The sequence below is a fragment of the Suncus etruscus genome, chromosome 15, assembly GCF_024139225.1.
Source record: "Suncus etruscus isolate mSunEtr1 chromosome 15, mSunEtr1.pri.cur, whole genome shotgun sequence".
Lineage (NCBI taxonomy): Eukaryota > Metazoa > Chordata > Mammalia > Eulipotyphla > Soricidae > Suncus > Suncus etruscus.
Window position 1 is genome coordinate 46,561,991 of NC_064862.1, and position 16,619 is coordinate 46,578,609.

General features: G+C 60.1%; 2 protein-coding genes across 5 annotated transcripts in view; both read right to left on the reverse strand.

Moving 5' to 3' along the window:
• Positions 1-3,466: 3,466 nt before the first annotated feature.
• Positions 3,467-10,331, reverse strand: ZMIZ2 (zinc finger MIZ-type containing 2). The gene is made up of 18 exons (XM_049789628.1): positions 10,066-10,331; positions 9,878-9,992; positions 9,533-9,735; positions 9,256-9,451; positions 8,878-9,117; positions 8,678-8,785; positions 8,296-8,373; positions 8,106-8,172; positions 7,528-7,669; positions 7,236-7,446; positions 6,727-6,832; positions 6,456-6,613; positions 5,964-6,031; positions 5,629-5,697; positions 5,063-5,307; positions 4,778-4,944; positions 4,467-4,706; positions 3,467-4,048 (listed from the first exon to the last, which is right to left on the reverse strand). The coding sequence occupies exons 1-18, from the start codon at positions 10,104-10,106 to the stop codon at positions 3,941-3,943; spliced, it is 2,562 nt and encodes an 853-aa protein (XP_049645585.1). The 5' UTR covers positions 10,107-10,331; the 3' UTR covers positions 3,467-3,940.
• A 4,405-nt stretch (positions 10,332-14,736) lies between these two features.
• OGDH (oxoglutarate dehydrogenase) overlaps positions 14,737-16,619 on the reverse strand; it is a 40,642-nt gene continuing 38,759 nt past the window's right edge. For all 4 annotated transcript variants that reach the window (XM_049789625.1, XM_049789626.1, XM_049789623.1 and 1 more), the window contains 3 exons: positions 15,812-15,975; positions 15,508-15,662; positions 14,737-15,435 (listed from right to left, as the gene is read on the reverse strand). In XM_049789625.1, the coding sequence (XP_049645582.1) occupies positions 15,315-15,435; positions 15,508-15,662; positions 15,812-15,975 (440 nt within the window). In that variant the 3' untranslated portion in view covers positions 14,737-15,314. The remainder of the gene's footprint in view (positions 15,436-15,507; positions 15,663-15,811; positions 15,976-16,619) is intronic.

A 16,619-nucleotide genomic window follows, 5' to 3' on the forward strand; every position in this document is an offset into this window, starting at 1 on the left:
ATTGTCTGTGAGTCCTGGGTGTCTGAATCCTTGGTGACTGTGAATCCTTGGCGCATGAGAATCCCAGGTGTGTGTGAATTCCTGGCGCCTGTCAATCATAGGAAAGTGTGAATTCTGAGTGTCCAGGACTCCCATTTGTCTGATTGCCGGGCATCTTTGAATCCTGGGTGTCTGTGAATCCAAGTAGTGTGACTCTTGGGTGTCTGTAAACCATGGTGAGTCAGAGAATCGCAGGTGAGTGTGAACCCCAGGTGTCTGTGATTCCCATCTGAGTGTGAATGATGGTTTTCTGTGTATCCTAGGTGAGTGTTAATCCTGGCATCTGTGATTCCCAGGTGTGACCATGAGTTCATTTGAATCCCTGCTACATGTGAGTCCCAGGTGTGTGAATCTTGACGGTGTGTGAGATTCCAGATGCCTGTGAAGCCTGGATGGGTGGGTGTCACTGGTGTGAATCCCAGGCGTCTGTCAACCCAGGGTTAGTCTGAATCCCGGTGTCTGTGAACCCCGGGTGTGTATCTTGGGTGAGTGCAAATCCCAGATGCAAGAGCATGCTGGATGCATGAGAAAGCAGGGCGAGTGTGAATCCCAATTGAGTGTGAATTCAGGGTGTCTGAATCCTAGGTAAGTGTGAATCATGAATGTCTATGCGAACCCTGGCTTTCTATGTATCCCAAGTTTCTGTGAATCCTGGTGTTTGTGAATAGCCAGTGTCAGTGAGTCCTCTTGAGTGTGGATCCTGGGTGTCCATGAATCCCAGGTTGAGCGTGAATCAGGGGTATTTTAATCTGAGTTCTGTGAACCCCAAGTGTCCGTGAATCGAGTAGAGTACATCCTTGGTTTGTGAATACCCAGTCAGTGAATAATGGGTGCCTGTGAAAGTTATCTGTGAACTCAGGTGAGTGTTAAGCACCAGATAATTGTGAGTTCTGGGTGAGTGTGACTCTTGGGTCATGTGACCATGGGTCCGCGTGAGTCTCGGGAGAATGCGAACCCCACATGTGAATCGTGAGTGAGCATGGTTCTGGTTGAGTCCTGGGTGCATGAGTTGCAGGTGAGGGTGAGTCCCAGGTGTCTGTCTGAATCTCCGGATGAGTGTGCTTCAGGAAGAGTGAGAACTACAGGTGCCTGTGAATCCCAGCGAGTGAGAATCCTGGATGCATGCGAATCCTATGTCTATAAATCCCAGGTGAGTATGAGTATTCATAAATGCTTATGAATCTGGGTGTCTGTGAATCCCAGGTGTGTGAAAGTCCTGGTTGTCTGTGGATCTTAGGTGGGTCCCAGGTGAGTTTAAATCCTGGGGGAGTGCAAATACTGGGTGCATGAGAATTCTGGGAGTGTGAAACCAGGGTATGAATCTCGGATGAGTGTGATTCCAGGTGTCTGTGAATCTGGGTGATTGTGAGCCCTGGAGAGTCTGAATGCCTAGTATGAATCCCGACTGTCTGAATCCTGGGTATGTGAATTCCAGGATTCTGAATTTAAGTCCCGGTTGTCTGTGAATCCTGTGTGTCTGTGTCCTGGGCGAGTGTGAATCCTAGGTGTTTCTGAATTCTGAGTCTCATTAAATCTTGGGTGAATGTGAACCCTGGTTGATTTATGAATCCAAGGCATGATCCTGGGCTCACTGAGTCCCAGCTATGTGTTAAAGTCTCTGGTGACTGAGTCCTGAATGAGAATCCCAAATGAATTTGAATCCTGGGTGTGAGTCCCAGGTGTCTCAGTAAGTATGGCCCCGGGTATTTGTGAATCCTGGGTGGGTAGAACCCAGGTGTCTGAATCTCAGGTGTCTTGGTTGTGTGTGAATTCCAGATGTGAGTCCCCAGTACCTGTGGTTTGGGTATCTGAATCCTGAGTTATCTGTGAATGTGGGTAAGTGTGCATCATACGGATGAATGTAAATCCTTGGCATCTGTGAATCCCAGGTACTTGTGAAGGCTGGTAGGCTCTGCACCCCCTGGTCCAGCTGGGGCACAACTAAAACACTAAATCTTAAAGTGCCTATAGTGCTGTTCGGGGCTAGTCTACACTGCACAATATCTGCCGTAAATATAGGATGGGGAAAGTGAGACCTTCTAGAGCTGCTTGCCCTCAGGGTCAGCTCCCAAACATGGATCCTTCCCAAGCTCACCCACTGCTTTTTGTTTTGGGCCACATCCAGTGGCACTTGGGGGATTCACTCCTATTGATCTTGAGGAACACATGGCATGCCGGAGATCAAACCCAGGTTGGCATGTGCAAGGCAAAGGTCCTCCCTCCCCACTGTACTATCACTCCAACCCCTCCTCTCTCTTTATTTGGGAGATGGGCCACAGCCATACTTGGCACCATGCACCACTCAGGGGACCACCTGCAGCGCTGGGGATGGAGCCCAGGCCAGCTGGGTGCCAGAAAAACCCCTAGGCTCTGTAGGACCCTTCCAGCCTATTAGGCTACTATTTTGGGGGAGGGGGGCACACCCGTTTGACACTCAGGGGTTACTCCTGGCTATGCACTCAGAAATCGTCCCTGGCGTGGGGGGGGGACCATATGGGACACTGGGGGATCAAACCACGATCTGTCCTAGGCTAGCACTTATAAGGCAGACACCTTGCCTGTAGCGCCACCTCTCTGGCCTCTTCAGGCTACTATTTTTTTTTTTTTTTTTGGTTTTTGGGTCACACCCGGCGGTGCTCAGGGGTTACTCCTGGCTGTCTGCTCAGAAATAGCTCCTGGCAGGCACGGGGGACCATATGGGACACTGGGATTTGAACCAACCACCTTTGGTCCTGGATCGGCTGCTTGCGAGGCAAACGCCACTGTGCTATCTCTCCGGGCCCAGGCTACTATTTTAACCAAATTCTTGAGCCCAGGATGGGCCTGGCTCTGCCCTGCTATATTGTAAGCCTGGAGGCTGCTCGCTGCATGCACACGTCTGTGCTCCTGCATCTTCTGGTGCATTCAGGATCTTCTCCAACCATGCTGTCTGTCATTGAATGTGAGGAGACTGAAAGGCGAAGGCAGCCAACAGTGCTTCTCTGTTTCTCCGCCACAGCAAGGCCAGGGATATGCACAAGTCACAGCAGTTCTGGGCCAGAGCCTGCCCCAGCAAGGATGTGCCCTCGCTCAGTTCTCCACCCAGGCAGGCCTGTCCACACTTGGCCTGCAGTTCTGCTGGGTGAACAATGGGCGGGTTATGAACACACCCAGCGCAGCTCCCAGAAACGCTGGAAACAGGCTTCCAGCAGGGGCAGAGTTGGGCACCACCCCAGGGCCTGGTGGACCTACTCATGTTTACAACCTGCCAGTCCACAGCCACTGCCAAGCAGAGCACCTGGGGGTTATGACAGGTAAATGTTGTCAGTCCTGGGCCATGACGCCTCTAGTGACAGCTCTAGTCAAAGCCAGCCTGGAAAAATCCAGGGAGAAAGGAAACACAACCCTGGGTGGACCAGCAGGGCGGATGCAGGAGGCAGGGCCACTGGGTGGGGAGACCTTTAATAAGACAGGTAGGGGGCGAGGCCAGGCACTGAGCCAGTGCTGCAGGCCTCAGGGTCAAATGGGCAGGCTGTGTGCGTGAGTGTATGTGTGCTTGTGTGTGAGCGTGAATATACGTGTTCATGTGTACTTGTGTGTGTTGTCCGTGCATGTGTGTGTGGAGGGCGTTTAAAAACACAGCAGGCTAAGTGCTCTCTTCCCCGGGCTGGGGGCCCGAGTTCAGAGGCCAGAGGAGGTGGATGTGGAGACTGGTCCTACACAGACATTGTGCTTCAGTGTCCCCCCCCCCTGCAGCCCTTCTCAGTCTGCGGGTCCCAGAGGAGCCGGAACACAAGGATGGGCGTGGACGAGACGCAGCTGGAGGGAGCAAGCAGGAGTGGACAGACGGGGGTAGGGCAGGAGTGGGACGGCTGAGGGCAGCGTGGACCAGTGTAGGTCTCTCGGGCAGGTCTGGTCAGGCTCAGCTGCTCTCGAAGAGGGCCAGGAGGTCATCACCACTGCTGCCGGGCAGTCCCGCAGGGCCCAGGTATGGGAGCAGCTCATCCGGGTTGCTCAGCTCTGGGAGTAGCTGCAGGCAGCAGAAGCACCTCAGAGGATGGCAGGCAGGAGAGCTCAACCGGCCCTCTGGGACTGACACGGGACCAACAGGCTCAGGACCCCAGGACATGCCACCCAGGGTCCATGGCACAAGCAGAGCTGATGGATGGTCCCAGATGCTTCCCTACCTGGCTCCCTCTGGCCAGTGCTTGAGCTAAGTTTCCCTCTGGGGATGGTTGATCCCCAGCCCAGGCAGCTCCGGCCACATGAGCCACAGTAAACACTCCTGGGCCACGGCAAACACTACCTGGGCAGTGCTCCCAGCACTGCACATGCCCTACCACCCTGACTTACCCCCCCCCCCCCCCTCCTGTGCACCCATCTGAAGCCACTAGGACCGAGAGCCTCCCAGCTCTCCTTGCATTCTGGTACCCGGGGGTGGTACTCACATCCAGGGCTGGCTCTGGGCCTTCCCCGCCACCAGGCAGAGGGGTGCCCATGGCACCTGGGGCTGGGTTAAAATTCAGCTCGCAGGCTGGGCCGGCGCTCACTTGGCGCAGAGGCGGCCGGGAGGCTGGAGGCGGATCTGGGTGGTGCAGTGGAGGTCCTGGGGGGCCGCCCAGGTTGGAGGCATGAAGTCCCGGTGGTGCAGGGTTGTGGGCAGGGTCCAGGTGTCCAGCTGGCACCATCTGAGGGGAAAAAGGAAAGCCTGGAAGCACTGCCCTGTTTGGGTGAGGTGGGCCCCTGGCTGGGCACTCACCTGGCTGGGTACGCAGGGGGCAGGCTTGTCGGTGGCCAGGAGGCTGCTGGCCATGTCGGGCTGGTATATGGGGGGTGGTCCCGCAGCAAAGTCAGGAAGAGTCGGGGTGCTGGGTGCGGTGGGCAGAAAGGGATCTGGGAAGGTGCTGGGTCCCAGGAAACTGGAACCTATAGCAGGATGGTGGGTCTGATGAGGCTAGCAGGGCACAGGACCCCGTGCCCGCCACAGACTGTCATGACTTTTGCAGAAGGATGCGGTGGCAGATGAGCCCCCGCAGCTGCTCACCCTGGCTGGGGTAGTCGCTGGGTGCCGGGGCTGGAGGGGGCGGCAGTGGGGCAAAGGGGGTGGCTGCAGGACCCAAGGCAGCAACCATCTCCATCACGCTGGGTACCAGAACGTGCGCGGGACTGACAGTGCGGCAGCGCTTCAACACTGGCCCATCCGCCTCTTCCTTGATATGGACGTCGGGCTTGACCGGCACTGGCCGCCAGCTGCACGTGGGCTCAATGGTGATTTCCTCATAGTCAGAGCTGTAGATAGTGAATCAGTGAAACAGTGTCAGGGTACCTCTCACACCACTTACCTGGACCAACCCCACCCCCACATGGTCTCTGAGCTCTGCTAGGTGCAAACTAAGAGCACAGAGCCAGGAATGATACTGGATAACAGCAAGGAATCCGCCCAGATCATCTCCGCATGTGTGGCCCAGAAACTAAATACTTTGCAGCCAGGACATTCCACTTGGAAACTGTCCCTGGACATGCAGGTCAGGATGGGCAGGGTCAGTGTGAGGCAGGGCACCAGGCTTGCTCCAGTGATACCCCCAGCTGGCAGGGAGAGGTGGGACTCACTTCTGGATGTAGATGAGGATGCCCAGCATGTACTGGTCCACCTCCAGGCCCTCCAGCAGCGCCGTCTTACTGCGGGGAAAGGGCTGGGCTCAGGGGTGCAGTCTTGCTGTAGAGCTAGTATACTCCCCACAAGGCTGCAAGTGCTTGAGAGATGGGGCTCTGCTGGAGGGACCAACCCCAGGCAGATCCACCCTGAACCCTAATACCTGGTGTAGTATTTCTTGGAAGTATGGGGGCCACTGAGGACAGTGGCCCCCATAAAGGGCCCCCCATTACTGAGACTGTCATGGTCCCCCATTCCTAAGACCCTCCAGTCCCCCATCTCTGGTTCTCACTTGCACACAGGGCACCTCCAGGTCCCTCGCTCACAATTGAGCTGCAGGTACGACTCGAGGTCAAAACACTGTAGAGAGAGGAAATGAGTGAGGTGGGTTATGTGGGTGAGGCAGGGCTCAGCCATCTGTTGGGGGATCAGGGCTTGGCAGCAGCTCTGGAGCCCTGCACTGGGCTCTCACAGTGCTTCAATCTAATGGGGGTGAGGGATAAGAGGCCCCAGGACTAGACTCTGGTCAGAGCAAGAGAGAGACAGGCTGTATGTCCCTACAAATGGGGCAGCTAGACCCACACTCTGTCTCTCTGAACCAAGTCCCCGAAACCACAGGAGCACCACACTCACAGACAAGCACCAGTCGGGGCTACCGTAAGCATTAAAGCCATGGGCCAGCATTGTGACAGCAGTGCTTGGGGCCCCTATCCCCCACAGTGCTCAGCATCATGGCAGTGGTGCTCAGGGTGGGCTTGGCCCTGCATCTTCCTCAGGCCCCCACCTGTATGTGACGACAGTCGTGACCACGTGCGGGCAGCTGGATGCGCCGGAAGGTGATGGGGCACTTGAGGGACACCTTGATGGCTGTCTGCTCCACACCGTCCTCACCATTGGGCCCCGGGGTGCCAGGGATGGTGCCACTGCTGAAGTTCCGCTTGACTGTGGGGGGTGGGAAGAGGGAGGCTGAGTCAGGGCTGCCAGATGAGTTGGGGCCACCTACTGCCTGTGGGCGGGGTGACGCCTCCACCCTGCACAGAGACCCCATCACTCACTCTTGGTGATGCAGTGTTCGGCAGGCAGAAGCCGCTTCTTGAGGAGACCCTGGAGCACAGAGCGTACGGCTGGCCGGTGCACCAGTTGCAGCACAAACAGGTGGGACTGTAGGGGACAAGAGGGGGTCAGGCCAGGTCTCCAGCTCCCTGGACACAGGAGCATCCACCCCGGTTTCCAGCCAGAAGTCCACAGAATGGCCAGCTGTCCACCAGGGTGAATGCTACTGGTATAGATGTGCCTGCAATGCTGAGACCTCAGCTTTCTGCATGGCACATTCTCACGGAGCTGACACTGACAGCAAACCCAGAGAACATAGTTGCTCCAGAAGCTGTGAGGCTGGGACCCCAGTCTGCTCTTTCCTGCAGTGCTGGGGATTGACTTGGGGTCTGAGGCCAGGCAGCACTGCATCCTCTAACCCTGCACCCCACTGCCACCCGGCCTCCCACATCACACAGCAGCTGGGCCCCTGCACGGGCTCATGCAGCAGCCCGACTCTCTGCCCACTCACGCAGCAGCACGCCGTGACGGTGATCTGGATGGTGTTGCGGCCCGGCTGACACACGTGCTTCAGGTGCAGGGGCTTGTGCGAGGTCTTGTTGTCGCCACGCTCGATGGTCAGCGGGGTGGCATTGACACTGACCTGCACAGAGGCCGGCCAGTTGGTGTTCATCTGCCGGTCCTCGTGGTGGTAGCACTTGAACTGCAGCTCCAGGTCAGGTCTGTGCGGGGAACCAAAGGTCAGCGTAAGATACGTCAGGGGCCTGGGCCAGGAATATGGGTCAGGGCCACGGTGTCAATACCTTAGCATCAGTGTCTTGTACACCGAGTCCCGCAGCTGGAATGCATGATTGCTCACAGCCAGGTTGTGCTGCAGGCGGAAGGGCTCGAGCACCACCCCGTCCCTCACCGGGAAGGTCAATCTCAGCTCGTCACAGGGGCCGCCTGCAGGTCAGCACAGGGGCTGATTCCAAGGGTGGCCCCTACGTCGAGGGTGACCCTGTCCTGGACCAGGCTAGTGCCTGACTCTGGGTAAGGCTGGCATGTTCCCCCACTCTGGTCGTGTCTACAACTGTCTAAGTAGGGTTGGCCTGTCCTGACTGAGCCATGCTGGGCTTGTGGTCCCGCCGTCCGCCTGCCACAACCTGGACTCCTTACCCAGAAGGGCCTTGGAGTAGTGCTCAGAGGCCTGGTGCCCAGGGATAGACCATATGAGCACTTCACACCATACTGCAGAATCACGGGGAAACCCCTGGTACGGGTTTAGGGGTCACACCAGGGGTCCCGCTGCAGAGCCATCTCCAAGGTTCCAATGCTCAGGCCTGGACAGGCTAGGAAGGCCCAATGCCCGCCAGTTACCTGGGTGGGGTCAGGCACTCACCAGGCGCCGCGGGGTGCAGGGCACTCATGTTAGGCTTGAGGTCAGGTAGGAAGGGCGACTTGACATCCTGGGTGGGGGACAAGTAGGGTCTGTGTGGAGTCAGGGGTAGCAGGAGCTGGGGGAGCCACAGGGTGGGGTCTGCCCAGGGTCCCCCAGGAAAGGCCAAGAGAAGTGATGGGACACCCCATACCCCACTCAGGCTGGGCTGGCCGTAGTTAACGCTGGTCCCACCGAAGCCTCCACTCTGCAGGCTGAGCTGCTCCGAGGGCTGCAGGGATGAGAAAGTGTGGGCTGCGCTGGACACATGGGCGTACCCAGCTGACCTCCAGCACCTCCACTTCCCCCATCTGCTGTCTGAGCTCCCAGAGCATGGGGAGGAGAACATACTGGCTTCCACTGGGGGTCTCAGAGGTGTCCCTGCCACCCCATCCTGGGCTGAGGAGTCAGGAGGGGCCACGGGCCCGGGTCCTCCCTAGAGGAGGTGGTAGGAAAGGGAAACCTCCCTAAGAATGAGCTGGGCCGTGGGGGACTGAGCTCCCTGTTGCCTGGCCTAGCTGGGATGAGCCCCTCACCTTGTAGTGCAGCCCGAGGGGCCCTGAGGAGGGCAAAGACTGGCCTAGGCCCTGCCTGTGAGCCGGGTGCTGCCCGGGGTTAGGCAGATACTGCTGCGTCGGGTACACCTGTGGCAGGAGCAGAAGACACGAAGCAGCCAGCCTAAGAGGCCTGGCCCATCCCAGCGTGGGGGTGGGGGGCAGTGCCTGGCAACACTCACTTCACTTGAGTAGGTCCTCTTGACCCCCTGCCGGGACAGCTGTTGGGCCTGGGGGGGCCCAGGGTAACCTTGCTGCGGCAGGCGCTGACTTGTGTACAAGGCTGCCATTCCTGCTGCCCGTGCAGGGTTCATGCCTGTGGGACCCATCAGCGCCCCAACGCCGCTTGGGGCAAGACTGCCGGGCCCACGGGCAGCTCCGTGCTGCAAAAACTGGCCGCCGAACGACTGTCCAGCCCCCATCTAGGAAGGAAGAGGAGCCCCCCGGGCTCCCCGGCAGATGTAGGTACTGGCCTCCCACCCCAGCCCTGTGCCCCCCCCAGTGTGATGCGCGGGGTCCCGGGCTCCGCACCCCGTGTGTGCCAGGGGGCCGGGCCTCACCGCTCCATACTGGCCCAGCTCTTGGCTCTGCTTCTCCTGCAGGGCAGCTACTGTGGCTGTGGCTGTGGCGGTGGCAGTGGCAGCGGCAGCAGCAGCCACCGCCGCCGCTGCTGCCGCCTGTGTGAAGTCTGTGGAGGGCCTGGCAGCATGCGAGGGAACTCCCAGACCGGTGGGTCCCCCTGGACCACCAGCATACCTGCGGGGGCACAGGGCTCAGCTCAAGAACAAGAATCACAGAAGCAACCATCAGAAGGGCATGGGATGCAGCCCAGCTTACCCAGTGCTGAAGCCAGGGCCTCCCGGGTAGCCCCCTCGGCCGTACACCCCTTGTTGCACATAGCCCTTGGGGGCGCTGCCCTCACCAAATGCCTGTTGGCCGAGGCACTGCGGGGAGCTGAGGGTGGAGCCGTTGCCCCCCATGCCGGGCATCATGGAGCCACCAGGGGGGCTCCCTGCCGGGCCCATGGGGGTCCCCAAGACCTAGGAGGAAGGTAGAGTCACCGACAGGAACAAGCCCCTCACACAGTTTCTCGTTGGAGGGAAGACGGAGAGCAGAGGGAGGACTAGAGGGAGGCCAAGGGAGCAGAGGGAGGCTGGGTGGGTAAAGCTGGAAGGGGCTCACCTGGCTCTGCGCCGCGTTGCCCACTCCCCACACAGTGGTGACCACAGACAGGGACCCTGCGGGCTGTGTTCCGCTCTGCTGCCAAGGCACCGTGTCGTAGGCGAAAAGACCATCACTGTGGGGGGGAAGCAGGTGAGCCCCGGGATGCACTCAAGGACCCCGACCCGGCTGGCAGAGCGTGTGCTCACCTGTGTGGTGTGGGGGGCAGAGTGGGTTTCATGGGGTTCATGGGCTTGAGGGCAGCCTAAAGGCCAGACCCACGGGAGCAGGTAGTGGCGCGTCCTAGGGGCTCAGTTGCTCTGTGGGAATGGGAGGGCAGTTAGAGACGAGTGGAGCCTCCCTTCCCCCAGGGTGGGGTTCCAGGAACCCAGTGGTGGCCCCTGCACCTGACCTTCCCAGCGAACCTCTCTACCCTTCCTGGCCCACAGCCCAGATCCGCTGTCCCTTCTGGTCTCTTGGCCTCGGAGGCCGGACATTCTGAGATGGGAAGGTTGCGGGTGAGGGGTGGGGGGCGAAGGAACTGGGCAGCCTGGTGGAGTCCCTGTGAAGGCCAGTGCCGCAGGGGCAGGTCCTCCCCAGCCCCACCCTGCCTTCCCCAGCACCCCACAAGGCCAGGCCACCATTCCTTCTACATCCACCTCGGGGTCCCCACAGCTGGATTATTCCCCAGCGCAACAAGGCAGACTGAGCACTGCAATGGGAAGTACTCATGGTCCTCCAGAAGAGGGACCAGCGCCTACAGGTATAAAGTCCATCTCAAGGGGCCCTAGAGAAGAAGGCTGAGAGGAAAAGGTCAGTCCCCAAGGGGACACCCTAGATGACCCCTTGCGAAGACGCTGATGGACAGTCACAGAGCGAAGCAGCGCTGGGCCTGGAGAGTGGACGGACACTGTCACTGGGCACAGGGTAGACACCGCCTCTGGGCATGGGGCAGAGAGTCTCTGGACATGGGGAGGACACTGTCTCTGGACATAGCCTCCCCATGTCCCGCTAACCAGCAGACAGAGCAAAGGGGGCTGGTACTTCTCACAACGATCACAGGAGAGAAATGTGGCCATTGACACAAGAGCAGGTTTGGAGTTGGCCTACAGGCAACTGGCAGGGGAGCAGTTGGGCAAGCCAGTCCTGCTAAGCTCAGACCCAGCTCCAGTGAGGGGCGTGACCTGAGCAGACCACAGACCAAGGGGGCACAGCGGGCAGGTGTGGGTGCGGGGGCAGGGGCCCTGGAGGCTTGGCCGCAGGCTGGGGAATTCCACACTTGCTCTCAGCCCACAAACATTTCCAGTTCCCAGAGTGGGCGGCGGCTTCCTGCAGAGTCCCTGCCCCCCCACCAGGCTGCTGCCCTGAGTCAGACTGACCTGCCCCTCACACAGGGCGAGGCCCAACAGCCACTCCAACTGGAGCCAGACCCCACCCCAGCCCAGGTCACAGCGAAGCCAAAAGACTTCCTGAGGATCAGGTTACATCTTCCAGCAAAACAGCAACAGCAGCGGGGCTGCTCCCCAGAACTCCCCAGAACCTTCGTGCCCAGAACGCTTTCCCCACCCCAGGAGCCCCACACTAGGGGGGTGTCAAAGGAGGCTGGCCCAGGAGAATATGGAGCCAATGAAGGCCAAGTCCATCCAGCTCAGTCTCCCCGTGAGGCCGCGACAGGGCAGACATGGAGCCTGAGGCCCGTTCAAGCAGCCCAGGCAGGGACAAGCAGTGACTGAAAGAAAGATCCAGCTGTGTGCACTGCTGGATGATTCGGCTCTAGGGGCCTCAGTTTCCCAGTGTGGGAAATGGACGCGTGGTGGCCAGAGCGTGAACGGAGGCGGGAGTGGACACAGTCCCGGTTAGGCATTCACCAGTTCAGGCTCCTGAGACCCAGACTCAGACCCTTCTCTTCCCTGCCTGGGGCCTCTCACTCACTGGGCCACAGTGCAGCCTCGCAATCGTGGGGTGCGGGGGGTCGGGCAGCTCCCCCCGTGTGTCCCCCACAGTCCCCTGACTGTGCCAGTGCGTGCCCGAGCACACAAAAGACTCCCTGTCGCGGCACCGCCGGGCAGAAGCGGGCAGGGAGCAGGGGCAGGGGGAAAGGTCGGGGAGGTGGGTCAGAGCACGGCCGGGGGCACAGGGCTGGGGAGGCCCTGCGGGCGCGAGGACACGGTGTGTGCACGTTGGGGGGCTGATGTCCCAGGTGAACCCGGCCGTCCTAGCCGTCCCCGGGCGTTCCCGGGTGCGCGCCCTCATCTCCGCGCCAGGGGCCCCGGGTGCCCTGAAGGCGAGACCCTGCGGCCAGAGGGTGCAGTGAGGGTGCCCGGGCGGGCGCCAGCGCGGGAGGCCCAGGAGCCCGCGCTCACCCCGGCGGCACGGCACGGCACGGCACGGCCAGCCCCCGCCAAGCCCCAACAAAGGCTCAGGTGAGGGGCGCCCGGCCTAGGGCTGCGGCGGGGCCGGCAGAGGCACGGACAGGCTGGCCGGGCCCGCGAGGCGCTGCTCCGGGGCGCCCGGCCCGCACCTGCCGCCGCCCGCATCTGCCGCCGCCCGCACCTGCGCACCTGCCGCCGCCCCCGCCGCCCGCACCTGCCGCCCGCCGCCCGCACTCACCTCGGCCCGGCCCGGCCCGTCGCCGCCGCGGCCCCCGGCCCCGGGCCAGCTCCGCTCCATGCGCTCAGCCCGCCCGGCTCGCCGCCCGCCGCCCCGGGGCCGCCACCGCCCGCGCCATCGCGCCGCCGCCCGCTCCGAGGGCACAATAGAGCCGCCGCGCCGCTCATGCATATGCATGACGCCAGCCGCGCCCCGCCCCCAGGCCGGAGCAGCCGAGCCCCGAGTCATCGCTGGGCGGGGGCGGGGGCGGGGGCGGCCGCGGGCGGGAGCTCCCGGGGAGGGAGGGACGGAGGAGGGAGGGCGAGGCCACGGGTGGTGGCACCGGGTCGGGCCCCGAGTCGGGCGCGGCGGGGCCGGGGGCGCCCTGTGGACGGCGTCGCGCGCTGGCCCCGGCTGTGCCCGGCCTCCCGCCCCTGCACACCTGTCCGAGCGCCGCCTTGCAGAGCCACCTGCGCTTCCTGCTCGCTCTCCGAGGGGAGGGGCGTGGCCACCGACAAGGGGCGGGAACGGGGCGTGGCAACAGAGATGGGCGAAACTATGTAAAGTGGGACAGGGCGGGACTAGTCGAGGGTGGGCGGGGCCACCAGTCGAGGCGTGGCAAGAGATGTGGGTGGAGCTATGTAAAGTGGGACAGGGAGGGACTAGTTGAGGATGGGCGGGGCCACCAGTCAAGGGGCGGGATGGGGCGTAGTAAAAGATGTAGGCGGAGCTATGTAAAGTAGGCCAGGGAGGGACCATCTGAGGCTGGGCGGGTCTGGGAGGGGCAGGGCCACCAATCAAGGGGCGGGACGGGGCCTGGTAAGGGATGTGGGCGGAGCTATGTAAAGTGAGGCAGGGAGGGACCATCCGAGATGGGGAGGGGCCTTCCGAGGCAGGTGGACGATGATGTCCCACAGGCTTAGAGAGCACTGCTGGGAGGGTCTTCGGGAAGACCCCGCCTCGCTGAGGACGCTCTTCATTTCCCCGCCCCTGTCTGTGCTCGGCTGGAGCTGCCTCTCCGGGTACCCTTGCTAGTTATTTTTTCCCACGGAGGATTCACTGCACCCTCCAATGATCGCTTCGGTGATGAAATGCACACACGCTCCCACCAGAGCCCAGTTCCTTGCCATCCCGCACAATCCATCTTCCGAACTTGTCCGTCTTCTTTCCCGTGGAACATTACCCTGGGGCAGGGAGCAAGCTCAGAATGATGTAAGCCTGCCAGTAAGCCTGCCCAGCCTGTGGGAACCCCCCCCCCGACTCCACCCTGGGCCCTGGGTAGCGTGCCCAACCTCCTGTCAAAAGCACTGGGTAGCGTGGAGGGCCCCAGATCTCTCTGAAGATCCAATTTAAAAAGTACAGTCTGGTGGGGCCAGAGCGGTGGAGCAAACGGTAGGGTGTTTGCCTTGCGGCTAACCTAGAATGAACCACAGTTCATCCCCCCCTCTCTGGGCGTCCCATATGGTCCCCCAAGCCAGGAGCGACTTCTGAGTGCAGAGCCAGGAGTAAACCATGAGCGTCACCAGGTGTAGCCCCAAAACCAAACAAACAAACAAACAAAAAAAACAAACAGCCTTGCATGTGGCCAACCCAGGTCAATCTCTGGCATCCAGTATGGTTCCTTGAGCCTGCCAGAAATAATCTGAGCACAGAGGCAGGAATAACACCTGAGCACCGCTGGGGGGCCAGAAACCAAAAATTAAGGAAAAAAAGGGGGCCGGAGAGAGAGCACAGTGGTAAGGCGTTTGCCATAGATGAAGGACGGTGGTTCGAATCCCGGCATCCCATTAAAAAAAAAAAAAAAAGGGCTAGGTTGGAGAGATAGCACAGCTGGCAGAGGGCTTGCCTTGTATTGGTCAACCAGGAGTTCCCACTTGCAGAGCCAGGTCTAAGAAAACACATCCTACACCTGTCAAGGCCAGGTCTAAGAAAACAAACACACGGCCATAAACACAACACGCACACACACAAAACACACCAAAACACACCCAGGACCCTTTCCAGATTCTGGGGCTAAACCTGGGCTTGTGGCTGGACTTAAGTGAGACTCCATAGTACATTAGGACTCAAGGTCACAGCAGACAGCAGACTGGGAAAAGGGCTCCACCCACCCCACTGACAGAAACACGGGGCTGGGGCTCAGATGGGTGCAGCAGGTAGGCAGTGCGGTGGCCAGGGCAGGCCAAGGCCAAAGTGCTCCGGGGCTCCAGGGGTGTGACGGGAGCCCATGTGTCTCTCATCCCCCAGGAAAGTAGAACCAATGGCGCAGCACAAAGGATGTGGCACACAGGCCTGGATAACTTAGTTTATGGGTCAAGCCAAATGCGATGCAAAGTTATTGTCCTTTTTTTTTTAACCAAAATAAATAAATCGGTATGTCCCCATGACTGGTAGAGGGGGCAGCCTCACGCTGTACCCTGTACTCCCCTGCTCCTGCCCAGCTGTGGCAGAGGCGGGGAGAACATCTGGGCCCACAGGGCAAATGCTGGTGCCTGGGGCAGGTGGAGTGTGTGGGGCAAGGACCCCACAAGGCTGAAGGCTCTGGGGAGGGGACAGGGCAGGGGCAGAAGCAGCCCTGCAGAGCAGACCTGCCTTCTCTGTGCCAGGTCAGGCTCAGCTCTCTCTGGGAGTCCTGTGTGCCCAGGCAGTATAGGTCCTGGCCTAGCTGACCAGACCACAAAGCCACGGACACTCCTGAGGAGTGGAGGGGGGCCAGGGACAGTGTGACCCTGGCAGGACACGGGTTGAGGGGAAACTGTGCACTCCCCAGGGCCTGGCTGCAAAGCCGGGAGTGTTGGGGGCAGCGTGCGGGAGGAAGCGGAGCGGTGGGCGAGGTGGCTGCATCAGACAAGACTTTAGTGGGACAAGCCTAGGAGAAGGCCTTGAATGCCTCCAGGTCGAAGGCCGTGTCCAGGAGGCGCTGCAGCTCAGTCACGTGTGTCTTCTTGTTGCCGGTGGCAGGAGCTGCAGCAGGGTCCCGGCCTGCATACCTGTAGGACAGAGTGGTAAGGCAGGGTGGCATGTATGTGGGAGTCATCCCAGGGTACCACACAGGGCCTCACCACACAGGCTTGGCACGGCTGATGGTGGTCCGCAGCCTGGGCTTCACGTAGTCGTAGTAGCCCTGGTTCTTGTGCTCCTCCTGGCACCAGGCCAGCTCGGCATTGGGGAACTTCTGCACCTCTTGAAGCAGCAGGTCGAAGGGAAATGGGGAGAGCTGAGGAAGAAGACAGAGCTCAAGGCAGCTAGCCCAGCAAGGCCCAGATCCCAGAGCCCACTGGAGATGGAAAATACACGCACACTCATACATGCATTCACTCACAAATATGCACATGCGCATATATGCATACAGGCATGCACACACACCTGCTCGATGCGTGTGATGGCTACTTGGCCCTCCATGCCGCGTGCTTTGCGCTCCCGCGTCAGGTCATAGTAGACTTTTCCCGTGCAGAAGAGAAGCCTCTTGACCCCTTCAGGGTTCTGGGCTGCAGGACCATCCTCTGGAATCACCCGCTGGAAGTGGGTTCCTAGGGGGCCAGGGCTCATCTCAGAGCTGGACCTGGAGGGCCCAGCAGTGGCTGGTGCCATGGTCACAGCAGGCGCACAGTTCAGCCTACCCACCTACCCGAGACCTTCTGAGTGAGCTGGGCAGAGGTCAGCACGCGTAGCCACAGCAGAGGCAGCGCAGGATGGCTTAATTGGAGCTCAGGGCCAGAGCAGTAGCACAGTGGGGCGAGCATTTTTTTTGCATGCAGCTAAGATAGGTTTGATCCCTTTCATCCCATAGGGTCTCCTATGCCTGCCAGGGGTAAGCCCTGAACATCCCAGGTTTGATCCAAAAACAAAAGTGTTCTCAGATGCCCCAAACAAAAACACACAGTGTATGAGCCAACAGAGAGGTCCCTATGGCCTTTGTGGGTGCTGGGGACTGTGGAGGGAGAAAAAACTTGGGTTTTGAAAGATGAAATGCTGGGAGTGGTGTGAATATGATGGACCTGCTGAGCTAAGCAGCCAAAGACCAACAAGGCCCACCTAAGGATGCCAAATGTAGCATAAGTAGTGAGAAAGAAGAGGGGAGAGAGCATGTGTGGGTGCGCAGGAGAGAGACAGACAGACTGAAGAGGCCTGTAGCTTTGGGTTGAACTGCTCTATTTCATGAATAGGAAGAGAG

What these genes read in the sequence shown, in the direction of transcription:
- ZMIZ2 (XM_049789628.1), bottom strand. Translation starts at nt 10,106, where the DNA reads ATGAACCCCATGAAACCCACTCTGCCCCCCACACCACACAG. An exon ending in GCCAGCCCAGCCTGAGTGGG is followed by an intron (nt 8,173 to 8,295) that starts GTATGGGGTGTC and finishes TCCCCCACCCAG; the next exon opens with GATGTCAAGTCGCCCTTCCT. An exon ending in CGAACACTGCATCACCAAGA is followed by an intron (nt 6,614 to 6,726) that starts GTGAGTGATGGG and finishes CACCCCCCACAG; the next exon opens with TCAAGCGGAACTTCAGCAGT.